This window comes from Trichomycterus rosablanca, chromosome 20, assembly GCF_030014385.1.
Source record: "Trichomycterus rosablanca isolate fTriRos1 chromosome 20, fTriRos1.hap1, whole genome shotgun sequence".
NCBI classification, from domain to species: Eukaryota; Metazoa; Chordata; class Actinopteri; order Siluriformes; family Trichomycteridae; genus Trichomycterus; species Trichomycterus rosablanca.
In genome coordinates this window covers 27,277,732-27,304,024 of record NC_086007.1, presented here as the reverse complement: position 1 = coordinate 27,304,024, position 26,293 = coordinate 27,277,732, and the positions used below count along the sequence as shown (strand labels likewise).

At 41.5% G+C, this 26,293-nt stretch overlaps 1 protein-coding gene across 1 annotated transcript in view; it reads right to left on the bottom strand.

Moving 5' to 3' along the window:
* The window catches only part of lsamp (limbic system associated membrane protein), a 372,270-nt gene extending 355,165 nt beyond the window's left edge, over positions 1 to 17,105 (bottom strand). The window contains exon 1 of the mRNA XM_063016428.1: positions 16,887 to 17,105. Within this exon, the coding sequence (XP_062872498.1) occupies positions 16,887 to 16,950 (64 nt within the window). The 5' untranslated portion in view covers positions 16,951 to 17,105. The remainder of the gene's footprint in view (positions 1 to 16,886) is intronic.
* Between the last annotated feature and the right edge of the window lie 9,188 nt (positions 17,106 to 26,293).

Below are 26,293 nucleotides of genomic sequence, written 5' to 3'. Positions count from 1 at the left end.
GCTGTCGAGAAAACGAACGTGGTGCTAAACAAACCGCCTTAATTAAATTCACGTGTTTAGCCACGACAGTCGCTAACCGGTGTAATAATTTAATTATACTGTATAAAGGAAATTATATGCATCTGACTATGCAGCAACAGTTTAGGGAAGGTCCTTCCCCTGTGAGCATAGCAAGCTCTATATAAGCTAGGTTTTCTTCGATCCAGCTCTACAACGAACTGCCATACGAATGCTGTCTTCTTTTGACTAAACAGGCACAAATTCCCACAGACATACTTCCAAGCCTGGTGAAACAGCTGTCGCGAAAGGAACGTCATGCTAAACAAACTGTATATACACACTCACTATATGGATGCCACTTCTATTCATTAAATCCATGTGTCAGACTATGCAGAAACAGTTTAGGGAAGGTCCTATCCCCTGTGTGCAAGGCGAGCTCTAAAAAGACATGAAGAATAACCTCCCTGACCTCAGACTTACTGAACAGCTCTGGAATGTACCGGAGACTCACGGAATGTCTACTGCGAGCCCGGCCTTACATATACTCATATCGTCAGTGGAAGAAGGTCCCAGCTCGGATGGAACCTCAATCCAGTGCCGCTTGTCACTCCAAGCGAGAGCTTTATGTGGAACCCATCGTTTACTGCAAACTGCAACGCCACGTGCGCTAGAACACGCCGAGATAAGCGGCGTACCCGCCCGAGCCGCGCCGCGGTGACTGATGACGGCAGGTGAATTGCTTTTCAGAAAGATATCGAGCATAGACGAGGATACGTCTTCCACACGGCAGAACCCGACAAAAATAAATAAATAAAGCTTTTTACTGGCAGTCGGTTCTTCTGTTGTTCAGGTTCTACAGACGATCGTAACTGATCCTAATGATTCAGAACGAACCCACAGTGTTAATGAGAGTGGATCCAAATAAAATAAAAGGTTCCAAACCGCTAACTCGAGCGTCCCTAGATACCACAAGCGTTCGAAACATCTTGGAACGCTTCGCTCTTCGTTCCAAGACCATTGCTGTGCTGAGACGATCATCCAGCCAGAAGATCAATACAAAAAAAGATTTAAATAAATAAATAAATAAATAAATGAATAAATAAATAAAATTCACTAATATTTCCAAAATTGGGATTTCCTGGTATTCTTTATTTAGTTAAAAATAAATAAATAAATAAATAAATAAATAAATAAATAAATAAATAAAATTCCTTAATATTTCCAAACTTGGGATTTGCTGATAATCTTTATTTAGTTAAAATAATAAATAAATAAATAAATAAATAAAATTCCCTAATATTTCCAAAATTGGGATTTCCTGGTATTCTTTATTTAGTTAAAAATAAATAAATAAATAAAATTCCTTAATATTTCCAATATTGGGATTTGCTAATAATCTATATTTAGTTAAAATAATAATAAATGAATAAATAAAAAAATTAAAAATAAAATACATAAATAACATTTCTTAATATTTCCAAAATTGAGATTTGTTGGTAATCTTTATTTAGTTAAATAATAATAAATAAATAAATAAATAAATAAATAACATTTCTTAATACGTATTTCCAAAATTGGGATTTGTTGGTAATCTTTATAAATAAATAAATAAATAAATAAATAAATAAATAAATAAATAAATAAATAAATTTATTTATTTATTTATTTATTTATTTAAAAAAAACATTCCTTAATATTCCCAAAATTGAGATTAGCTGGTAAATCTTTATTTAGCTACAAAAACAGATCAAAATTAATAACAAATAAATAAATAACAATAAAAAACACAGAACTACTTTACAGAATCCACCAAGTTCAAACCACAGCTCTGCGACCAGTCGGCTGGGCACCCTCTACCAAGCAGCGGACAGAATAAGGAGGGGTCGCGTCGGAGGGAGGGCGTGTTAGGAGAGTATTCCCTCCTCGTACGCCATCGGGGGTCTCCAGCAGAGGAAGAGGAACTGGCTACGACTAAACTGGGAGGAAATAATAAGTTTAGTTCTTATTTGGACAGAATTTCACTCCCTGCTATCAGTAAATAAATATAAATAAATAATTAAATCAATCCCAGAATTCATGCACTCGTGTCACTTTGCAGACAAGTGAGTAAAAAACCAAACGTATGTAAATAAAGCAGAACCAAGCCGACGTGAGGGTGGGGTGAGGAGCGGCGGCGTCGTTATTCCGCCTCATTAAACTCCCACATAAAGAGATAAATGGATCCTGCGTGTGGAACCGGGTGATAAAATCAACAGTCAGTGATGGAGCGCCGCTGTGAGAGAACAATACAAGTTCACCAGACGATTCTACTGATGTTCTGAACATAAACAAGGTAATGAAACACTGACACACAGGGGCCGGGGCCGGGGGCCACACTCCAGATCCTGGAGCGATGAGTGAATCCCAAAACACCAAGATCCTCCGTCTCTCAACTTCCGATACGATGTCAGGTCCAACAGATTTAAGAAAACGAGCTCTGAAGAATCAAGATACTACTGTTATTACTACCATTACTACCACTGCTGTTACTACTACTAGTGCTGCTACCACTACTACTACTATTACTACTACTGCTGCTATTACTACCAATACTACCATTACTACTACTAATATTACTACTACTGCCACTACTACCACTACTACTGCTGCTATTACTACCAATACTACCATTACTACTACTACTACTACTGCTATCACTAATACTGTTATTAATACTACCACTACTACTGCTATTATTACTACTACTACTACTATTACTATTACTGCATGTATTACTACTACTATTACTACTTCTACTACTATTACTACTACTACTACTACTACCACTACTTCTACTGCTTGTATTACCACTACTACTGCTGTTACTACTACCACTACTACTATTACTACTACTGCTGTTACTACTACCATTACTACTATTACTACTACTGCTGTTACTGCTACCTCTACTATCATTACTACTACCTCTACTAATGTTACTACTTCTACTTCTATTACTACTGCTACTACTGGTAACTACTATTACCACTACTACTGCTTTTACTACTAACTATTACTACTGCTACTACTGCTATTACAGGGTGGCTTTGAAATATGATCCAACAAGCAACAGCAGCGCTGACCAGTCAGTCACAAACATCCTGATTGGACGATTCCCGCTCAGAGCCAATCACACGTAGGATGAATTGTATTTTTGGCATGGTGGGCGGGGTCTCGTATCAGACGATTGCAATAAACTCTGCAGGATTTCCTCAGCGTCGCTCGATCTCGGCTCAACTTCAAAGTCATTTCAAATCATCTCAAACCACAGCGGAATGCTAGCTGCACGGCCGGCGCGGAATGCTAATCAGCCTTTCAGACGCTTTAAACGGGAGTTTAGCTCAGAGCTGATAATGGGAAATGCAAACGACGTTAAGGAAGGACGCTAAACGCGACCCGGTCTGAATAATAATAATACAGAAGTGAATCATTTCATCTCTCCACTGATCTCAGAGCGGCGTCGATAAGGCGCGGCGGTTCAGATCCGGTTCCGTTCTGTACGCGATTACTCCGCTATAATTCCGGTAACGGCGTCTCTAACGATGAGATTAAACCTTTTCACGTCATTGATATTCCGCCGAGGTTCCTGCTAACACCGTCAGACCAGAGTTATTACACTTGTTTAACAAAAGCACGCTAGCACGCTACGTCCGCTCCGGCTACAGCGGCTATTAGCTCGAGTGAATTCATCTGATCTGACGTTTTATAAGTGCGCCTGTAGTGCAGCTCCGCGCGTAATCTACTCGATTAGCGTCAGACGATAAATGATAACAGCTCCGGCTTTTATTGTTGCTCCGGCTTCAATAATAATAATAATAATAATAATAATAATAATAATAATAACAATAATAATAACAATAATAATAACAATAATAATTAATAACAACAACAACAACAACAATATTAATAATAATAATAATAATAATAATAATAATAATAATAATAATAATAATAAAATAAAAATACGTTTCATGTGCATGGACAGAGTCTGAAACTATAAAGTACAAATAATTCATCTTAAATATTAATTTACACCGATCAGCCATAACATTAAAACCACCTCCTTGTTTCTACACTCACTGTCCATGTTATCAGCTCCACTTACCATATAGAAGCACTTTGTAGTTCTACAATTACTGACTGTAGTCCATCTGTTTCTCTACATGCTTTGTTACCCCCTTTCATGCTGTTCTTCAATGGTCAGGACCCCCACAGGACCACCACAGAGCAGGTATTATTTAGGTGGTGGATCATTCTCAGCACTGCAGTGACACTGACATGGTGGTGGTGTGTTAGTGTGTGTTGTGCTGGTATGAGTGGATCAGACACAGCAGCGCTGCTGGAGTTTTTAAATATCATGTCCACTTACTGTCCCCTCTATTAGACACTCCTACCTAGTCGGTCCACCTTGTAGATGTAAAGTCAGAGACGATCGCTCATCTATTGCTGCTGTTTGAGTCGGTCATCTTCTAGACCTTCATCAGTGGTCACAGGACGCTGCTGTGTCTGATCCACTCATACCAGCACAACACACACTAACACACAACCACCATGTCAGTGTCACTGCAGTGCTGAGAATCATCCACCACCTAAATAATACCTGCTCTGTGGAGGTCCTGAGCATTGAAGAACAGGGTGAAAGGGGGTAACAAAGCATGCAGAGAAACAGATGGACTACAGTCAGTAATTGTAGAACTACAAAGTGCTTCTATATGGTAAGTGGAGCTGATAAAATGGACAGTGAGTGTAGAAACAAGGAGGTGGTTTTAATGTTATGGCTGATCGGTATATAAATAGAAAATAGAAAATATAAAATAAAATCCAATACTGAATTTTTTAATTTTGGAGTTTCAGCTCTCGTGGTTGTCGTACCGTACTTGATATCAGTGACATAATCAAGATGACGGCAGAGTAACGACCATAATTATTTACCTGAGCAATCAATTTCACTTCATTACTTTTTTTGACTTTAGTTTTTTCCGGAGCTTCTTTTAACGGTCTGTTTTAGTACATCGTACGTTGTGAGGACACGGCGTCCCTGCACCTGAGTTTCGTTACCCCGACAGTTCCGGCTGTAATTCAGCCGCCAGAAGTCCAGCAGTAATAATAAAGAACCAGAAACACACGACGACAAACATTAGCGGATACGCAGGTAAAGTCTGTTTTAGTAACGTACAGTAACATACATCAGGTGACCTGAGGGAACAAAAAATAATTAGGACTGAACTGTGGGGGTTCGGAACAGCGTTTCGTCAGCAGGATTTCACACGATTCCATTCGCTTCAACACCATCAGCAGTTTCATTGAGCTAATTAGCAGTAAGAACACGGAGCGCCATCGAAACCAACAAATACAATCGGCAGCGGTCAACGGACCGGTCAATTAGCATTGCGACCGAGGTGTGATGGATATTTCAACATACTTACAATATAAACAGTATAAACCAACATTAGCAATACTTAGCTATTTCACCAAAGCTGGTTTCCGCTGCTAAATACGGATATAATCGCTGGTTCAAACCAGTCGCCGCTAGTTTTGTGATCAACACCAGTACCAAATATTTTAGCTCTAACTTATAAGGATTGGGTTTTGCTGGTAATCTTTATTTAGTTAAATAAATAAGTAAATAAATAAACATTCCTTAATATTTTTGCTGGTATTTTATTTAAAGACAAAAAAATAAAATAAAATAAAATTCTAATAATAAATAAATAAACATTCCATAATATTCCCAGGATTGATATTTGCTGGTAATTTATTTTGCTAAAAATAAATAAATAAATAAACATTCCTTAATATTTTTACTTTATTTAGTTTAAAAATAATTTAAATTAAATGAATAAATAACATTCCTTAAAATTTACAGAATTTGGATTTGCTGGTAATCTTTATTTAACTAAAAGTAATAAATAAATAAATAAATAACATTCCTTAATATTCCCAGGATTGGGATTAAATAACATTCCTTAAAATTTACAGAATTTGGATTTGTTGCTAATCTTTATTTAGTTTTAAAAATAAATAAAATGAATTGGGATTTGTTGGTTATTTTTATATTGTTATTCTTTCCCGTCGTGTTTCCGATAATTTGTCCACTAATTTGCTGCAGGTTCGAGGCTGCCGTGCCAGCAATGCCACTCCTGTGGTAAAAACGATGTACAAATAAATTCCACTTCACTATTTTTATTATTTTTACTCCCACACACTCACTTCTGGTTCTTCCTTTTGGTTACTTCTTGGTTCTCGGTTCTCTGAACCTCAAGAATCAGAGATGCATCAGTCATGAGTCACGTGACACTCAGAAGTAGAAGAAGAAGCACTCGGAGGTGAACATCTAGCATCGCTCTAACCCGACTGAGAGAGGCTAACCCGATTAAATGAGTGTAAAATCCGATTACTGAGGCACCAGAAGAAGCATATCGACAAGTTCATTAAGAAATTTACCCTCATGCACTCCGTTCTGAGCTTCTAATCTTTCACCGGCAGATCTGACCTTCATCGATCGCATCCAAACACCACCGAGCAACGGGAACGAGAACAGGGGTGCAACCCAAAAACGACGACCTCGGTCCGTCAACCAAATCCAAACAACAATCAAAACAACTCACAGCTTCAGCGTAGATCAGGATCAGGTTCAGGTAAAGATCTGCACACTTACCTGCAGAGAGAAGAAAGAAACAAGAGTCAGAATAAAACCAAAAGGATTCAGGATGCAAACATCAGAAGGACATCAGAAGAACATCAGAAGAACATCAGAAGAACATCAGAAGAACATCAGAGCTTCGTAGATTATATTACTTTATGGCCCAGCAACCAAACATAAGCTCAATATGCTCAACAATTCACTCCTGATTCAGCCAGGACTCGATTATTAGCTCATACTCAGATCTGTTAAAAGTGAAATAGAAATGAAATTCTGCCTCCAGGAGTAAAGTACAGCACCACTGGACTCTAGAGTAGCTAAACAACACAGTCTTTTGAATCATAAACCACCCTTCGCCATCTGACCATCCGATGAAGCTGGACTTTATGGATTTTAAGAACTCCAGCGATCTGCTGGTTATCTTTAATTTGCATTTGCTGGTAATCTTTATTTAGTTTTAAAATAATAAATAAATAATATTCCCTAATAATCACAGGATTGGGATTAGTTGCTCATTTTTATTTAGTTAAAAACAATATATAATTTAAAATAAATAAATAAATAAAAAAACATTACTTAATATTTCCAGAATTGTTATTTGTTGGTAATTTTTATTACCATTTTTAATTTATTTTTAAATTTTAAATTTTAGTAGTGTAGGATGATGTAAAATGTGTCAGTGTAGAGGCTCACTAGGTGTTCAGACAGACCTTTGGTGTGTAAAATAACTTAATAATATTTAAATAAAATAGCATAAATGCGTTTCAGCATCAAGAAGGTCAACACAGCCAAATAAAAAATGGTATTTATTTCCATTTGGCCTTACAAATAACATTTATCGCTGGAAAGGTCACAGAGACTCTGCAGGTACGCCTTTAGCAGCTACCAAAACAATGAAAACCAAAAATGTGGTGGCACATAGAACGATCTGCTCATCTGAAGGTGGGAACGCCAGAGTGGATTCCTCATAACTGCTGCAAACACACCCTCTGCTGGCTGATCGAGGGTGCTGCACAGAGACGGGTGTTAATAGAGATCAGTGCATGACCTGGTGCAGGTGAAAGGAAGAGGTAGGTGCTGCACACGTGTCGGAGGGGGCGTGTGTTAGTCAGGAATCAGAGGTCTGCAGCAGTAGAAGAGGCAAAACTGACTGGGTAATTGGATATGACTAAATTGGGAGGGAAAATGTATTTTTAAATGTGGCATTTATGCTCAATAGCCATTTTAAGATAAGAACCATATGATTGAACACCATATATTCAATATGTAAATATATACACACATACATACATGTTTATTAGAAACACCTGCACATTCGCTTACTAAAGTAATTATTTAATCAACCAATCACAACATCGCAGTGAAAAGAGAAAACTGGTTAATAGCCCAGTGTGGAGGAACGTGGAGATCAGCGTGTGACTCTCCATGCTCGAGACCGACCACACGTGCCGATCCACCAAAATACGGGCGAATAAGAACAAATAAAATGGAAAAAAGGGAGAAATGCAGAAATGAAAATGAAGGCAATGATAAAAGTAGTGAATGTGACAATGCTGCTGTTTCAGAACAATAAACTAGTCATAAGAGAAGGAAATCAATAGTGAGGTTTACAGAGGTCAAAATGGTTTCTAGGAAAGAAATCTCAACCTTTATTTCTGTTTTTAATACGAGCAGTTTTAATGAGTGTATCCATACGGGCGGGGTCGGCGGTCTTCTGGGAGAAATTAACCTCTTGGTCAGTATGATTAAACGCAGGGATGTGATGATTTACTGGATCAAATCGGTGCTTACGAAGCGCTATGATACGCTATTATAATAGGAAATATCTAACAGGCCTAATTAATCAAACCAGTGCAAGATCTGTGGCTTCGTACCCATCAGTCCCAGTAAATAAGGTTTAGCTTTACCCATCAGTCCCAGTAAATAAGGTTTAGCTTTACCCATCAGTCCCAGTAAATAAGGTTTAGCTTTACCCATCAGTCCCAGTAAATAAGGTTTAGCTTTACCCATCAGTCCCAGTAAATAAGGTTTAGCTTCACCCATCAGTCCCAGTAAATGAGGTTTAGCTTTACCCATCAGTCCTAGTAAATAAGGTTTAGCTTTACCCATCAGTCCCAGTAAATAAGGTGTAGCTTCACCCATCAGTCCCGGTAAAATGGGTGTAGCTTGACCCATCAGTCCCAGTAAATAAGGTTTAGCTTCACCCATCAGTCCCAGTAAAATGGGTGTAGCTTAATACCAGGTTCCTGTAAAGCTCTGAGAGTTCCTCAGGGATGTGATCATGACCAGCGTTCCTACGTTACTGTAAGTTTGATGAGAAAGACGTTCGTGACGACGGTGACGTGATGAATGAGATGTGACAGAACCGACAGTGGAATAATAAATCAGCAGGACCTCCATCCGTCTGTCCATCTTCATTCCATCCAGGTTCATCAGGTTCATTCTCTCACACACTCACACACACACACACACTGATGTGAGGTTTATTCTCAGATGCTGATTGGCTGGATCCCCAAATTCAGATCCGACCTCATAAAAACTTATTATGTTCCATTATTACAGACACAACCGGCTTCAGGATCTCAGAAACATCATCAGCATCCACCATCATCTACCCTTAACTACCCTCATGTATTCTTATCTACCTTCACATACCTTTATCTACCCTTGTCTACACTCACCTGCCCTCATCTACTTTCATCTACCCTCATGTACCCTTATATACCCTCATATACACTCACCTGCCCTCATCTGACCTCATCTACTTTAATCTACCTGCACCTACCTTCATTTGCCCTTATCTACTCTAATCTGCTCTCATCTACCCTTATATCAACTACCCTCATGTACTCTTATCTACATTCATATACCTTTATCAACCCTCATCTGCCCTCATCTACCCTCTTCTACCCTCAACTGCCTTCACTTACTTTCATCTACCCTTATATACCCTCATATACACTCATCTGACCTAATCTACTTTAATCTACCTTCACCTGCCCTAATCTACCTGCACCTACCCTCATCCTCTCTCATATACCCTCATATACCTTCATCTACCCTCATCTGACCTCATCCACCCTCAACTACCCTCACCTGCCCTCATATACCTGCGCCCATATTCATTGGCCATCATCTACCCTCATCTATTTTTAAATACCCTTGTCTGCCCTCATCTGCCCTTGTCTACCATATTCTGTCCTTATATACCCTCACCTGCACATACCTAAATTTGCCCTCATGTACCTTATTCTATCTACACAGACCCTGACCTGCCCTCGTCTATCCTTATCTACCCTCGTATACCCTAATCTACCTACACAGACCCTTATTTGCCCTTCATCTACCCTTATCTACCTTCATCTACCCTTATCTACCTTTATCTACCCTCATATATCCCTATCCGCCTTTATCTACTCTGATCTGCCCTCATCTTTCCTCACCCACCATCATGCTGTACTGGTCTGATATTGTTCCCCAGTTTACCATCCCAGTTAGAACAACGATCCTCTGATGTCTGATTGTGCGTCTTCATTATGTGTTTTTAATTACAGGTGTAAGACACTTACAGGCACGACCCCGGGGAGGAGGGTTTGGACCTTAAACTCTTAACTAAGATGTATTACTTTTTGTCACTGTCTGTTCACCGACTTCATAGTTCTGGGTTTAAATCTCGCACTGTTATTAATGTTATTAAAAACATGAAAGATTTTTGACGCTTTTTGCTCCCTCCTCTTAATAACAGAATCTAACGTGAACCAATTTCGGTCCTGCCTGTTCAAAACGGGTTTGGCTGATTACCTGAACCCACACGCCCTCCCGGTTCTGACGAGCTGTGAAATATTTCCCAGTAGGCCTGTTCCTATTTCCTTTTTTTTCCTGTCCAGTCCAGTTAGGGTTATTTGTTGAACACCGGCGGCTCTTCAGGGAGAATGAAATGATGGAAGGCGGCCGGTGTGTCGTGTTTCCTGACGTCTCGTTTATATTTGGTGTAGAACAAAGTTCCACCTGAAGAGTTTCGGCTTGTTTGGTGTCGATAAAGAGCCTTGCGAAGAGTCTTTTATCCATGTGAATGATTTTAGAACCATGTTGACTAGAAACTGTATTTTTTTTAATCATCTGAGCCTCAATGCCCCCTCTGCTGGCCAAACATGGCAGTGCAGGAGAACACGGCTCCTCATTCAGCAAACACAGCCTTAATTTCCTGGAAAAGGCTTTTATCTGTGGGAATTTCTGGGTGTCAGGACGGCTCTTCTGAATCCCTCCCGCCGTGCATAATGCGATAGAGAAACACCACGCCTCTCCGGATCGTGTCAGAAAAGCCCATTACCCGTCACCACCAGGAGAATGCAGATGAGCGCGGGCGATCCGGATCCAGAGGGGCGACCCCATCCCGTGCCCTGCCCGCTCCGCTCCGCATGAATATGGAAATCACACATGAGGAAATGAAACGTGGATAGACCGGCGCCGGCACAGAGGTGCGCCTGATACCGGGCGTGGTTAAATTTGCTCCAGTTTTGTTCCCTTTTGAAGGCAGACGGAGATTTGGGCGCCGCAGGGGCGAGTGCAGGAGAGATGGAGCTATCTATCTATCTGTCTGTCTGTCTGTCTGTCTGTCTGTCTGTCTGTCTGTCTGTCTGTCTGTCTATCTATCTATCTGTCTATCTATCTGTCTATCTATCTATCTGTCTATCTATCTGTGTCTGTCTGTCTGTCTCTCTATCTATGTTATGTGGCCAAAAGTATGTAGACACCTGACCATATCATTAGCCTTCACTACAGTACATCTACTACAGTTCCTCCCCATCCAAACTCCACCAATCAATCATGTCCAGTCTTTACTGACCTGGCGTTGTGGAACAGCTTTAATGAGCAGGAGGAACACGCTATACTCTCCTCACTTCTCCCCGGATCATCCCCCCCCCGGTGAACCCCGGGCCTCACTGGTGGTAGGTGTTGACGTTCTCGTTTCCCAGCTCGATCCGGTGACATGTCAGGACGCGGCTGATTTATTAGTTTTGGAAACTTTCTCAGCTGTTGCGTCAGACGCTGTAAAATGTCCCAGAATGCACTGAGATATTTCAGGGTAGTTACATAACTGCTCATTATGACGGACAAACAACATCCAGTGTTATTACGTGTCATTTCTGTCAAAGTCACGAATAAAAGCGGATTTGGGGAAAAAATCTCATCCAGTCTGATATTCTGCATCACTGCTGATCTGCACCAGGAATCACTAACATGGGCCGAGAACCATCACAGCCTCCGACTCGTATTATTATTAATATTATCATTATTATTATTATTATTATTACCGTTAATATTATTATTATTATTATTATTATTATTGTTTTATTAATATTATCATTACTTTATTATTATTATTATTATTATTATTATTATTATTATTACTGTTAATATTATTATTGTTATTATTATTATTATTATTATTATTATTATTATTATTTATTGCTGTTTTATTATTATTTTCTGCTCTATCCAGGCCTGGGATCCTGGACCTGCACTTAAAGCACACTGACAGGTGCACCTCCAAACAGCTCGACTGTTTAGCCGCTCAGCCGCTCCCTCCTCTCAGACGTAGCCGATGTGTCTTTCAGATGCCCGACCTTCGACAGCACAGCCAAAATTCGAACCCCAGATCCTTGGATCTCTGCGTTAGCAGGCCAGAGTACTTTACCACCGCGCCACCCGAGTGGCCGAGGTAATTTCTGGGTTAAAAAGAGTGGAATCTGAACCCCACACACATTTATTTAGAAGTCGGAGGAAACGTCTGCGTTTCTTTGTTGATTTATTTCTTTAAGTGGTGTGTAAATAGTCGCTCGGCGGAGCCGCCGGTGATTTTTTAGGTAAATGAGAGCGCAGATGGAGGAAGCAATTTGCTTAAGTGCAGTAAGAAATAAATCTGTTCCACAAGAACACAAAGAGGGTAAAAACAACATCGGGGCTCTGCGTCTGCGCCATGGCTTCTGTACGCTGTGCGCTGATTTAATAAACGTCTGGCACACACCGCGCAGGAAAGAGCTTCCGCTAGCGCTACGGAGCTCGACGTTCATCTGACATCAAAACTCATTTCATTCATCGTGGATTTTAGTCCTTCGGCTGGTTCGGTCGCTGCTATCGCCGGTCATTCTGAGTTCCACAGATGGATGTTAGTCAAAACATCCAGGAGCAACAACAGCTCGGCAAAACAACAGCATCAGAATGCCGACACTTACCCACCCACTAGCTCCACCCACTAGGCTACTACCACCCCGACCGAGTTCCAAACTGCATCTAGAAGCGTCGTCAGCAGTTTCGTAGATCAGGGAAATCAGAGTTACTAAGATCACAGACGAGCTGCAGAGCGCCCTCTAGTGGTCCCCACTTACTTACTTACTTGCTTATTTAATCCGATGTTTGGGAGAAGTGCGCCTCCTAATGGCCAACGTCTAGGCTTCGGACGACACACACAGACAATCACGCCTGTGTAGACGCCCGGATAGCCGATAGCACTCCTGAGATTTGAGCTTGGATTTCATCAGTGTGGGCTAGCGTGCACACTATTTTTATATTTTTCTTTGTATTTCTATTACATATTTTATTTTATTTATTTATTTTGTTTGTTATTCTTTTATACTTTATTTATTCTGTTGTTTTATTATTTATTCTTTTTTATGTATTTATTTTATTTATTTGTGTGTGTGTGTGTGTGTGTGTGTACAGATATGTTGGATATGACAGCAGTCTGTTGGGACTGAAATCTGACAGCTCATTTCGTGATGGGGTCGGACACGGTACAGTGCGCACACACACTCATACACATACACACGAGGCCTCTGCGGGTCTCGGCTGTTTGTCAAACGGTCAAATGATGTGTGCCAGAGCAAAAGGGCACCGAGAACAGATGCCAACAAATCAAACCAGGATCAGGACGAACGGGCACCTGCTCACACGTGCCTTACACGTTCATACCACTCATATTCATTCATTCATTCATTCGTTCGTTCTCAAGAAGCATGCGGGTAAACACGCCACGCCCGCTTCACCTGCGCCTGCTGGGTACAGAGCTATACCTCCTTTAATAGGACTGACGGGTACAAAGGCAACACACACAGTTATGGTACTTATTTAAACAAGATTTGGGAGTGTGTCTGCTGTGGCAATTTGTGCCCATTCGATCAAAGTGGCACAAACAGAAATGGGCCTTCCCCAAACTGCTGGCACAGATTTAAAACCATTATAATTAATTTAAGGTAATAAACCGCAGATGTCGCTCAGCAACGGAGATTTTAAAGAGACGTCAAAAAGGTTTCGTCCAGATAACCTAAACGTACATCCAGTCCGCTCCCCAGACAGGCGTACTGCCACACCCACCCTGTACCCGCTTCTATTTTTAGATACCGAGTTCTGGTCGCCCCGACGCCCCTCGGCGGACTCGTCAAACTGACGTAGGCGGAGCTAATAAAGCAATAAAGCGGCGGACGAACCCTGGAGGAGGCGACGGGGATTCCCTCCAGTCTCTCTCATTTCTGGAATCTCACGTCTGAACTGACGGTGATGAATCTGCTTCTCCACGAAGAGGCGAATGGCGCACGTACAGGACGCGACCCCGCCCAAACGAGCGGCGGATTTATAATCAACAAAAAAATATTAGGACACCCAATTGCTAACAGTTGTAATAATTTAATGATATAAAGAAAATTACATGCTTCTGACTTTGCAGCAACACTTTAGGGAAGGTCCTTTCCTGATCTAAGCTCTATAAAGACGTGAAGAAAAGCGCTGGGATGAACTGGAATGTCGACATCAGCGTACAAATCCCCACAGACACGTTTCAAAATCTTGTGAGAAGCCTTCTCAGGAGAGCGGCTGTCGTTCTAGCTGAACAGCTCGAAAAATATTTGGACACCTGAAGATCAGACGATTCACCCCCCTTTCCAAAACCACCGGTATTAACATGCAGCACAGATTTTAAACTGCGTCTGTGACAATTTGTGCCCATTTAGGGATTAGTTTATTTGTAAGGTCAGTCCTGGCTCGCAACCAGCGTTCCAATTCATCCCAAAGTTCAGGCCACTGGAGTTCCTCCACACCAAACTGCCATTCTAGTGCTGGTTACTTCTCTGTGCCCATATTTAATAGGGCTAGTTTGACAGCATTGATTAGAAAATATATATATAAAAAGCCACCACTACAGAGACTCTAAGCTCCCAAATTTGCATTGGTAGCACTTAGTGGTGCTACCGACCTGGCTGGTCGATTTCCGGACCACTTCTGTCCCCTGCGAGACGCGATGCGAGAAAAGACGGGACTAAAAGGAGGGCGGGGTCTTCTACACTGTGTAAGGACCCTGGTTAGTAGCTCGAGGACCGGTTAGGTACGGCCCTCCCAGACAAGTGAATGAGAGATATTCAGGGGAACTGGATATGACTAGATTGGGAGAAAACAGGGGAAATGCATGAATAGAATAAGAAGAGAAGCCGAGAGGAAAATAAAGAGGGAACACGGACCTTCTGTCCTAAATTCCTCTCTGAAACATGGACTTCACGCGGCTCTGGCACTTGGTGGAACGCTTTAGACGAGCCTCAGCAATCTGGAACAGCGTCTGTCAAGCGTCTGGCAGTCCACATTTCTATCTCCACCTATATCCACCCCCGTCCCACCCTCCACACGGGCATCACACACACACACGGGGTAATAAATATTCATCTTCCCAAAAATTCACACTCCTACACTCTCAGAAACGGTTCCAGACGCTGAACCCAGCGACAACTGAACTCAGGCCCTTCTTGCTGTGAGGCAACAACGCTACCCCCCATGCCACTGTGCCGCTTGTCCTTAAATTACCAACAACCAAAGAGAAGCATCAACCACACCTTCAGTGATTTGATTTATGGGAAGTCGATAAATGAGACCTTGTACACATACATACATACATACATACATACATACATACATACATACACACATACATACATACAAATAAAAAAATAATGCAAATAAATAAATTTCATAAATAAATGCACAAATAAATGCATAAATAAATAAATATGTACATAAAAATAAATAAATAAAATGCCTTTTATTTTTTGCACCTAAAATCTCATTCATGCATAAATTAATTAATTAATTAAAAAAAGATAGATAAATAGATAAAAATATGCATGCATATTTGCATAATGCACAAATAAATGCACAAATAAATATGTACATAAAAATGAAGAAATAAAATGCCTTTTATTTTTTGCACCTAAAATCCCATTTATGCATAAATAAATAAATAAATAATAAAATAAATAAATAAATACACCAAAAAATGGCTTGCATTCTGTACCACAAAATGACATGTATGCATAAGTACAGTAAATAAGTTCTACCTGGAACCATGCAAGAACCTTTTAGTTCCAACAGGAACCCATATTATTATTGACGATGTGGATTGTGTTCAATTCATTATTCCCCTAATCATGTCTATCCATTATCTTGTTGCCTGTCCTCTTTCTCCTTTACCCTCAACTCTTCCCCCAAAATATATTGGTTGTTCTTATAATGTGCCCAAAACAAGAGCTTCAGTTTACTTACTTACATGGAAGACAATCTTTACCCAACACTCGGAGTCTATAAACCTGAATAATCTATAACTATAAATATAACCTGTTGCAAGGTGCCTTGGATTAGCTCTATATTTGGCTCTTGGTGGAACATCGTCTCATGTTTAGGGTTACATATACAGTATGCATAAGTCCATTAAATTCTTACATTTTTAAAAATACATCAGTTTCTTGATTCTTTCTGAATTTCTAATTGTGTTAAAATCACTTATTTAGATAATTAGGAACGTTTGTGTTCTGAAAGGTTCTCGCTTCGGTAGATCAGCCTTTAAATTCGTTCCACCTGGAACTTGTCGGGAAGCTTCACTGGTTCAAACTGGAACCTTGTTATTTAAGAGAGTCCCAGTTTGAAAGCAGCCAGTCCAGCACGTTTACAACTAATTATTCAATACATGTAAATAAAAGCATCTTAAATAAAGCAGACTTTACTGCGCATGTGTGATTCTGAGCCACTTTAGCACTGCAGGACTAAACAACCCCACGTTTCCTTCCAGGACTAATTAGTAAACCAATGGATTACCACTCACACACTCTCACACACTCTCACACACACTCACACACTCGCATGAGAACCGAACCCGCTTGGTTCTTACCTTGAAATGCGAGCAGCGCGCAGAACGCCGGGATCCACACTGCGGGTATCCAAAAGCCACGCATGTTCGTTCCGTACCGAGCCGAACCGAACCGAGTTACGACGTCCAGAAACGTAAATTCTGACCGATTCCGCTCCCGTTCGCGTTGTCCTCCTGCTCGTATGTTCTCGCTTCTCCTCTGGTTCCTCCGCTCTCTCTGCGCTGCGCTGCGCTGTGCCCGATGCGCGCTCCGAAACCAGCGGAAAGTGGAAGTGCGCTCCGGTAGGGAATGCGCGCTCCCGATGCTAAAGCGCGCCCGCGGTCACGTTGATCGCTGGTGACGTTCATCCACGTCCAAACATCAAAATCAGTCCATTTAGGTTCCAGTGATCAGAGCACTGCTCCTGATACATGTAGCATTCATTATACTGATACACTGTAGGGTCAAAAGTATCTGGACACCTGACCGTGAGCTTGATGGACATCACATTATAAAACCACATAATATTAAATCAGAGCGACCTCTGTGTGATCCTCTCAGCTAGAACAACAGCCGCTATTCTGAGAAAACTTCTCACAAGACTTTGGAGTATGTCTGTAGGAATTTGTGCCCATTCAGTCAACTAGGTACAGCAACTGATGTTGATGTTCCGCTTCATTCCAGAGCTGTTGAGTGGTGCTGAGGTCAGGACTCTGTGCAGACCATCTTTATAGAGCTCGCCGCTTTGTGCACAGGGGCACAGTCATGCTGGAACAGGAAAGGGCCTTCCCCAAACTATTGCTGCAAAGTCAGAAGCATATGATTTTCTTTATGTCACTGATTTATTACGTGTTAGCAAATGTTGTGACTGAAACATACAAACTCAACAGTTAAAAGTGGTGTCCCAATACTTTTGTCCATATAAGATACTACTATTACTACTACTAATACTAATACTAATACTACTACTCCTACTACCACTACTATTACTACTACTACTTCCAGTACCACTTTTACTACCACTTCTACTACTACTAATACTAATACTTCTCCTCCTCCCCCTCCTCCTACTACTACTACTAATACTTCTATTCCTACTACTAATACTAATACTTCTATTCCTACTACTAATACTAATACTTCTATTCCTACTACTAATACTAATACTTCTATTCCTACTACTACTACTAATACTTCTATTCCTACTACTAATACTAATACTTCTATTCCTACTACTAATACTAATACTTCTATTCCTACTACTAATACTAATACTTCTACTCCTACTACTAATACTTCTATTCCTACCACTAATACTTTTATTCCTACTACTAATACTAATACTTTTACTCCTACTACTAATACTAATACTTTTACTCCTACTACTAATACTTCTATTCCTACCACTAATACTAATACTTCTATTCCTACTACTAATACTAATACTTCTACTCCTACTACTTCTCCTCCTACTACTACTACTAATACTAGTACTAATACTTCTCCTCCTACTACTACTAATACTACTACTAATACTTCTATTCCTACTAATACTACTAATATTTCTATTCCAACTACTTCTCCTCCTCCTACTACTACTACTAATACTACTACTAATACTTCTATTCCTCCTCCTACTAATACTGCTACTACTAATACTTTTCCTACTACTACTAATACTACTACTAATACTTCTTCTCCTACCACTAATACCACTACTAATACTTCTCCTCCTACTACTATTAATATTACTACTAATACTTCTATTCCTACTAATACTACTAATACTTCTATTACTACTACTTCTCCTCCTCCTCCTACTACTACTACTACTACTAATACTACTACTAATACTTCTCCTCCTCCTCCTCCTCCTACTACTAATACTACTACTAATACTTCTATTCCTCCTCCTACTAATACTTCTACTACTAATACTTCTCCTACTACTACTAATACTACTACTAATACTTCTATTCCTCCTCCTACTAATACTTCTACTACTAATACTTCTCCTACTACTACTAATACTACTACTAATACTTCTATTCCTCCTCCTACTACTAATACCACTACTAATACTTCTCCTCCTACTACTGTTAATATTACTACTAATACTTCTATTCCTACTAATACTACTAATACTTCTATTACTACTACTTCTACTCCTCCTCCTACTACTACTAATACTACTACTAATACTTCTCCTTCTCCTACTACTACTACTACTAATACTACTAATACGTCTATTCCTCCTACTACTAATACTTCTACTACTAATACTTCTCATCCTCCTCCCCCTACTACTACTAATACTACTACTACTACTAATCAGAATCAGAATACTTTATTGATCCCAGAGGGAAATTGCAGTATACTACTACTTCTCCTCTGACTACTACTACTAATACTACTACTAATACTAATACCTCTACCACTGCTACTATGACTAATAATAATAATAATAATGATACTTACACCTGGAGGGCAGGTCGTGTTTTTGGAGGGTAGAAAGAAACCAGGGTACCCAAAGAAAGCAGCCCCAAAATCTGAAATCTTTTTATGGCACATGTCTGAATGATTGACCCCCACAGCCGTAAAACACACATGCACACCAGAGCTGACATCTTGAATCTTGGCTCTGGGTTAGGGTGAGAATACGACCTCTGCTGGTGATCAATGACACTGCACAGAAACTCGGAATAACGGAGATCGGTGCGTGACTCTCCATGCACGATACGGATCTCTGTTTGAACCTGCCTGGTGCAGGTAAAAAGAAGCGGTCGATACTGCACACGTGTCGAAGAGGGCGTGTTAGTCACGACCTTCCTCGGTCAGTAATGGAGCTCTGCAGCATTTTGGGTCTAAATGAGCACAAATTTCCACAGATACTATCTAATCGCTTGTGAAAAGCTTTTGGCTCTGAGGAGTGGGAGTAATATATGCAGTAATTTAACACATTTGCATGTATTTTAGCACATTTAATACCATTTTATGCATTTTTTTTCCCTTTTAAAGCCATTTATCTTTGGCCGTGAATAAAATCACTCCAGAATGAATCTGCACGGTGGTTAAAACCCCGACTTTAAATAGACGTTCATTATGATCTAAATGAAGACACTGAATACGGCTAACTCATTTTTATAGGTCAAGGTCACCGGGAGATTCATTATGAACTGAATCTCTTAGTTAAATATTTTTTTTGTTTACTGTATGTGTAAATAAATATAAAACAATAAAGACACCACACTCTGCAAACGATCGATTCTGCTTTTAATATTTACAGCTTTGTGCTTCAGTACCATAAACATTTATGGGGTTTTTTTTTTCATCTATAAACAACAGACATCATTTCTTCCAAATAAAAATCTTCTCATTTGGTATGTTTATTTGCAGAAGGTGGATTGGTCCTACATTCATCCCTCAATGTCCTGGCTGTGTGGCATCCTCAGAATTCTTGATGAATCACCTTGAAGATCATCACTGATCCTCCACCATATTTCACAGCAGGTGTGAGACACTGTGGCTTGTAGGCGTGTCCTGGTCTTGGACCGTTAGATGACCGGTTCTTGAGCCAATCTAGAACTTGGACTCTTAGTAGATGAATAGTTCTTTAAGAGCTGATCCTTGTGGTTCCTTCTATGCTTCTCATTGTTCTTCTGAACATCTTTTAAACGTGTCAGAAGGTGGATTGGTCCTACATTCATCCCTTAATGTCCTGGCTGTGTGGTGTCCTCAGAATTCTTAATAAATCATCTTGAAGATCATCACTGATCCTCCACCGTATTTCACAGCAGGTGTGAGACACTGTGGCTTGTAGATGACCGGATCTTGAGCCAAGCTAGAACCTGGACTCTTAGTAGATGACCGGGTCTTGAAGATCCAAACCCTGTGGTTTGTTGGTCCGCAGTCTGGCCCTTCTTTGCTTGTTGTTCTTATGAACACCAGTCAAAAGGTGGATTGGCTCCTCTAAATCACCCCCTTGGAACACGCCTCCGCTAGCAGCTGATGGCTAAATCCGCCGCTACATGCAGAAATGAGGTTCTCAGATCTGCTGACTCCTCACGCTTGTTATATTTGCCGGCACTAATGAGTGGCTTTAATTTGCAGGAGAATCTACGACCCTGGGCATTTCCATCCACGTTCGTTAGCGCTTAATGAATTGTTAGCGACGTTGCTGATTCATTCCGCTAATAACCTACAGAAGCCTGCTGAGACGCGCGCCCAGCCACGCTAGTTAAAACCCAAACGGACACCAGAAGCTTCAGTCCTGCTGCCTCAGTGGAGAGGATTCTAATACGACATGGAGCTCATGAGGCAGATTATTTAGACGCTCTACTTTGCTAAGCTAACACAGTTAGCCTCAGGATGTTCAACCTGCTAGCACGCCAGCTAACGTCTCCCTCCGTGTATCGAAAACACTTCAACTGTCCCGGACGCCCCAATTTACAAATAAACGACACTCCTGCAACTTCATACACATTAAACATCAATGATAATTTATTTACATGTGAACAGATTCGCGACTACGTTTGTAGTTCTTCGTGTGCTAAAAGTCGTGCCGCACTGAATGCTGGGATTGATCTTCAGCGCTGAGGAGGCGTCGGACGCTCCCTCGTTATTCAGTCAGATCATCACTCAGAATTAAGGCGCCTCAGTAGGAGCATTTTAAGGGAGCTAAGGATTTAGACACGCCCTCTTCTCAGGAGTGTAGAGAGAGCGCTGGGTTGTATTTTTTTCTCGGTTGGCATTTGGGAATGTGAATAATTTTTGAGAACATTAGATGACGGACGAGGCGTCCCCTTCACGCTCGGCAGGACGGGTGTTAATTACAGTCGAACGTGAGAGGACGCCGCTCGCAGACGATGTCGAACTCAGCAGCGCTAATTCGCTTGTTTACGTTACCGGGTTTCATCTTATCAGTAACATCCGTCTACGAGATGGTATCAGAGCTGCTCGACGCTCGACGTTATCTCCAGACTAATGGCGTTATCTTCTGCCACGCCGAAGACGGGCATTACAGATACCACTCTTATATTAGGTACGGCAGACCTCGTCCGGCCCGATCTGGGTATTGAACGCCAGCTGCCGGGGTCTACAGCTTTGTATTACAAGGTTGTGCAACATCTGGTCTGTGATCTGACTTCAATCTCATTTGTCACATCTGGATTCAGAAAATTGGACTGGGATTTATAAACACCGGCGAGTCTGACTGGAAAACAAAGGCGTCCTGAATCTTCGATCCAGATTTTAGTATGCGGCGTCCTCGACTGGATCGTAAACGGACCTGTCGGGATCAGAAACTCGCTGGAACCGGGAGGGACCTTCCCGAAACTGTTTACACAAACATAAGATTATATAATTAATGTCAGATAACTGAGTATTTTTATGGGCTGAATGCAGGCAGGATGGAGCAAAAGAAGAACGAAATAACTACTTATAATTGCAACAATAATAATACAAGCAATTCTAATAATAATAAATGTATATAATTATATGTATATAATTACGTTATTGTATGTTATTTACACCTCTCAAATGATCATAAAATCTCATCAAAACAAAACACAAGACAAAATAAACTTAACTAATAAAAACAAAAGCAATCTGGTCCCACTGTGGTTTACAACAAGTAACATAAAGCCTCCACAAGGGGGTGCTCGTGTATACATTGCTTTTTTTTCTATGTGCTGAGTTGCCGCTCACGGCGAGAAGGTCCTGGGTTCGATCCCCAGGCGGAGCGGTCCGAGTCCTTTCTGTGTGGAGTTTGCATGTTCTCCCTGTGTCAGTGTGGGTTTCCTCCGGGAGCTCCGGTTTCCTCCCACAGTTCAAAAACGTGCAGTCAGGTTACGTGGAGACACTGAATTGCCCTGTAGAGGTGTGTGTGTGTGTGTGTGTGTGTGTGTGTGTATGTGTCTGCCCTGCAATGGACTGGCGCCCCGTCCAGGGTGTTACCGTGTGCCTTGCGCCCATTGAAAAGCTGGGATAGGTACAGCAACTACCCCCCCCCCCCCCCCCAAACTACGATTAGATAAGCGGTTAAGAAAATGAGTAAAGTGTATAACAGAGTCAAAACTAATACATACATATATACAAATCGAGTAGGCATATCATTATGACCGCTGACAGGTGAAGTGAATAACACTGATTATCTCTTCGTCACGGCACCTGTTAGTGGGGGGGATATATTAGGCAGCAGGTGAACATTTTATCTTCAGAGTTGATGTTAGAAGCAGAAAAATGGACGAGCGTGAGGATCTGACGAGGGCCAAATTGTGACGGCTAGACGACTGGGTCAGAGCATCTCCAAAACTGCAGCTCTTGTGAGTTGTTCCTGGTCTGCAGTGGTCAGTATCTATCAAAAGTTGTCTGAGGAAGGAACGGTGGTAAACCGGCGACAGGATCATGGGCGGCCAAGGCTCATCGATGCCCGTGTGGTCCGATAGCCGACAGACGAGCTCCTGTAGCTCAAACTGCTGAAGAAGTTCATGCTGGTTCTGATAGAGAGGTGTCAGAATACACAGAGCAGCACAGTTTGTTGTGTATGGGGCTGCAAAAGGGGGGCCAACACAATATTAGGTAGGTGGTCATAATGTTATGCCTAATCATAATGTTATGCCTGATCATCTGATAGGTGTGTGTGTGTGTGTGTGTGTAGATTCGGAGGACCAGCAATGACAATAAAACTCTTAAATCTTGAATCTTTTACCGCCCCCCAAAACAGCTCGAGTGTTTCCTTCAACACTTGAGACCCCGTCGGGCATCCGACGACCGACACCCTCCATGATGACCCCGTTTGCCCTTCGTTGGCTGGAGCTCCACGCTGACCGTCTCACACGCCGTTCCTAAACGACCTGAAGTTTCTGGACTCCTCGTCCGAGAGGTTTGTTTGTTTTGGTCCGTCTCTGTGTTTCCTCCCTGACGGTCGCAATCGATATCCCAGCGGCCTCAGACTTTAAAATATTCCCTTAACCTTTTTCTTTCTTTTGAGCCGTGCCCGTGGCATCGGCTTTTGAACCAGCGGCCAACTGGGAACCTGCAGGGCGTCTGATGATGGGCAGGATCCTCTCTATCATAAATAACCGTGTGGACCGTGGGCACCGGCACGGTGCTTCACCATCTGAGGAGCTCATCCTGACGTTCGGCCAAAAATCTATTAACTAACGTCAATTATGTGCTTCCATCTTTGTTTAAACAGTTTGTGGAAGCTCGTTTGGGATGAATTAGAATGTCTCTGAGTACCTGCACCCCTTTAAATACATGCTTTAATACACACAATCACCCATCTGAGCAAAACTACATACTTACACACACAATCATCTGTCTGAGCAAAACTACATACTTACACACACACACACACACACACACACACACACACAATCATCTATCTGAGCAAAACTACATACTTACAAACACAATCACCTATCTGAGCAAAACTACATACTTGCACACACAATATCACACATTCCACCGAAAGTATTGGTGGAATGCTATTGGTGGAAAGTATTGGTGGAATGCCCCCCCCCCCCCCCCCCCCCACACACACATACTCTACCGCTGCTCAGCTGCAACCACACTCGCATTTTCTTCAGGAAATGCACCTCTCTAGTTCTTTAGTGTGTTTTGCTGAAGTACTGGGGGATAACCCGTCAGCCTCCAGCTGTTCTGGCATCTGCTGGGTTCCTCCATGATCAAGAGAATTCGCTGATCGGTTTAGTCTGTCGATCTAACGTCCGTGCCAAAACCGCCTCCGTAAACAAAATCTCGACAGCATGCACAAACAGAAACATGGAAAAGTATGTGGACACCAGAACTTGTTGGACGTGCCATCCTTAAACTATGGACAGTAGTATTGAGCTCCAAAATCTTCTGATAGTTTGTGCCTATTTAGCAAGGCTCTAATCACAACATATACGCCTCTAATATTTAGATATGCTCACCCCCCGCCCCCCCCCCATACTCCGCTTACTAGCTAGCATTAGTTGTTGATATGTCAAAAATATTAGGACCCACCTTCCTCACCATCTTTCGAGTAGATTTGGTCCCCACCAAGGGTCAACTCATGGCTACGGACTTGCTTTTTGAGCAAAACACTACGTTTTAGGCACTGACGATGGACTAGATGGCCTGGCTCACAGTCAGCATTCCAATTCATTCCAAAAATGTCCACTGGGGTCAAAGTCAGAGCTCTGTGCAGGCCACTGGACCATATCTTTATGGACATCACTTTTTTACACAAAATAAATCATAAAATCATAGAATGTTTATATACTTTATTATTTAGCAGTGGGGGGCGTCTACATACTTTCGGCCATACAGCGTACTGTCTATATTTGGAGATTGGGAGCTGATGGGAGCTTGGCGGTGGTTATGTAGGTCTTTGCCTCCCTTCAGGGCAGAATCGGTGTAATTTGGGTTCAGCGCAGGAATTATTCTCTTTAGCTGGAAGCAGAGTTCATTTCTCACCAGGCTCCCATGCAGCGCTGCTTCATTTCTTTAATAATAGCGGGCAACATGAGGTGGCATAACAAGCGGGCGACTATTATTATTATTGTTATCAGTTATTTCTTAATTACACCAAACATTGAGGTCCGTCCCTACAGGGAGTGCTGGATTGTTCCGTTTTTCAGCATGACAGATTCCCACTATTGCTCGAACCCACACTGCTGATATTTACATCGTACAGTGTTAGACATGAACTGGATGTTCTCCTTTTTGGGGTCTGATGTCCTTTTTTTTTGGGGGGGGGGGGGGGGGGTGGTCTGATGACCCTCTTTTTGGGGTCTGATGACCCTCTTTTTTGGGTCTGATGTCCTTCTTTTTGGGGTCTGGTGTTCTCCTTTGTAGGGTCCGATGTTCTTTTTTTGGGGTGTCTGATGTTCTCCTTTGTAGGGTCTGATGTTCTTTTTTTGGGGGGGGTCTGATGTTGTCCTTTAAAGGGTCTGATGTTCCTCTTTTTGGGGTGTGATGTTCTCCTTTTTGAGGTCTAATTTCCTCCAATTTGGGGTCTGACGGCCTCCTTTTTGGGGTCTAATACCATTTTTGGGGGGGGAATCTGAAGACCTCCTTGTTGTGGTCTGATGTTCTCCTTCTTGGGGTCTGATGTTCTCCTTTTTGGGGTCTGATGTTCTCCTTTCTGGGGTCTGATGTTCTCCTTTTTGGGGTTTGATGTTCTCCTTTTTGGGGTTTGATGTTCTCCTTTTTGGGGATTGATGTTCTCTGTTTTTGGGTCTGATGTCCTTCTTTTTAGGGATCTGATGTTCTCCTTTTTGAGGTCTAATTTCCTCCAATTTGGGGTCTGACGGCCTCCTTTTTGGGGTCTAATACCATTTTTGGAGGGGAATCTGAAGACCTCCTTGTTGTGGTCTGATGTTCTCCTTCTTGGGGTCTGATGTTCTCCTTTTTGGGATCTGATGTTCTCCTTTTTGGGATTTGATGTTCTCCTTTT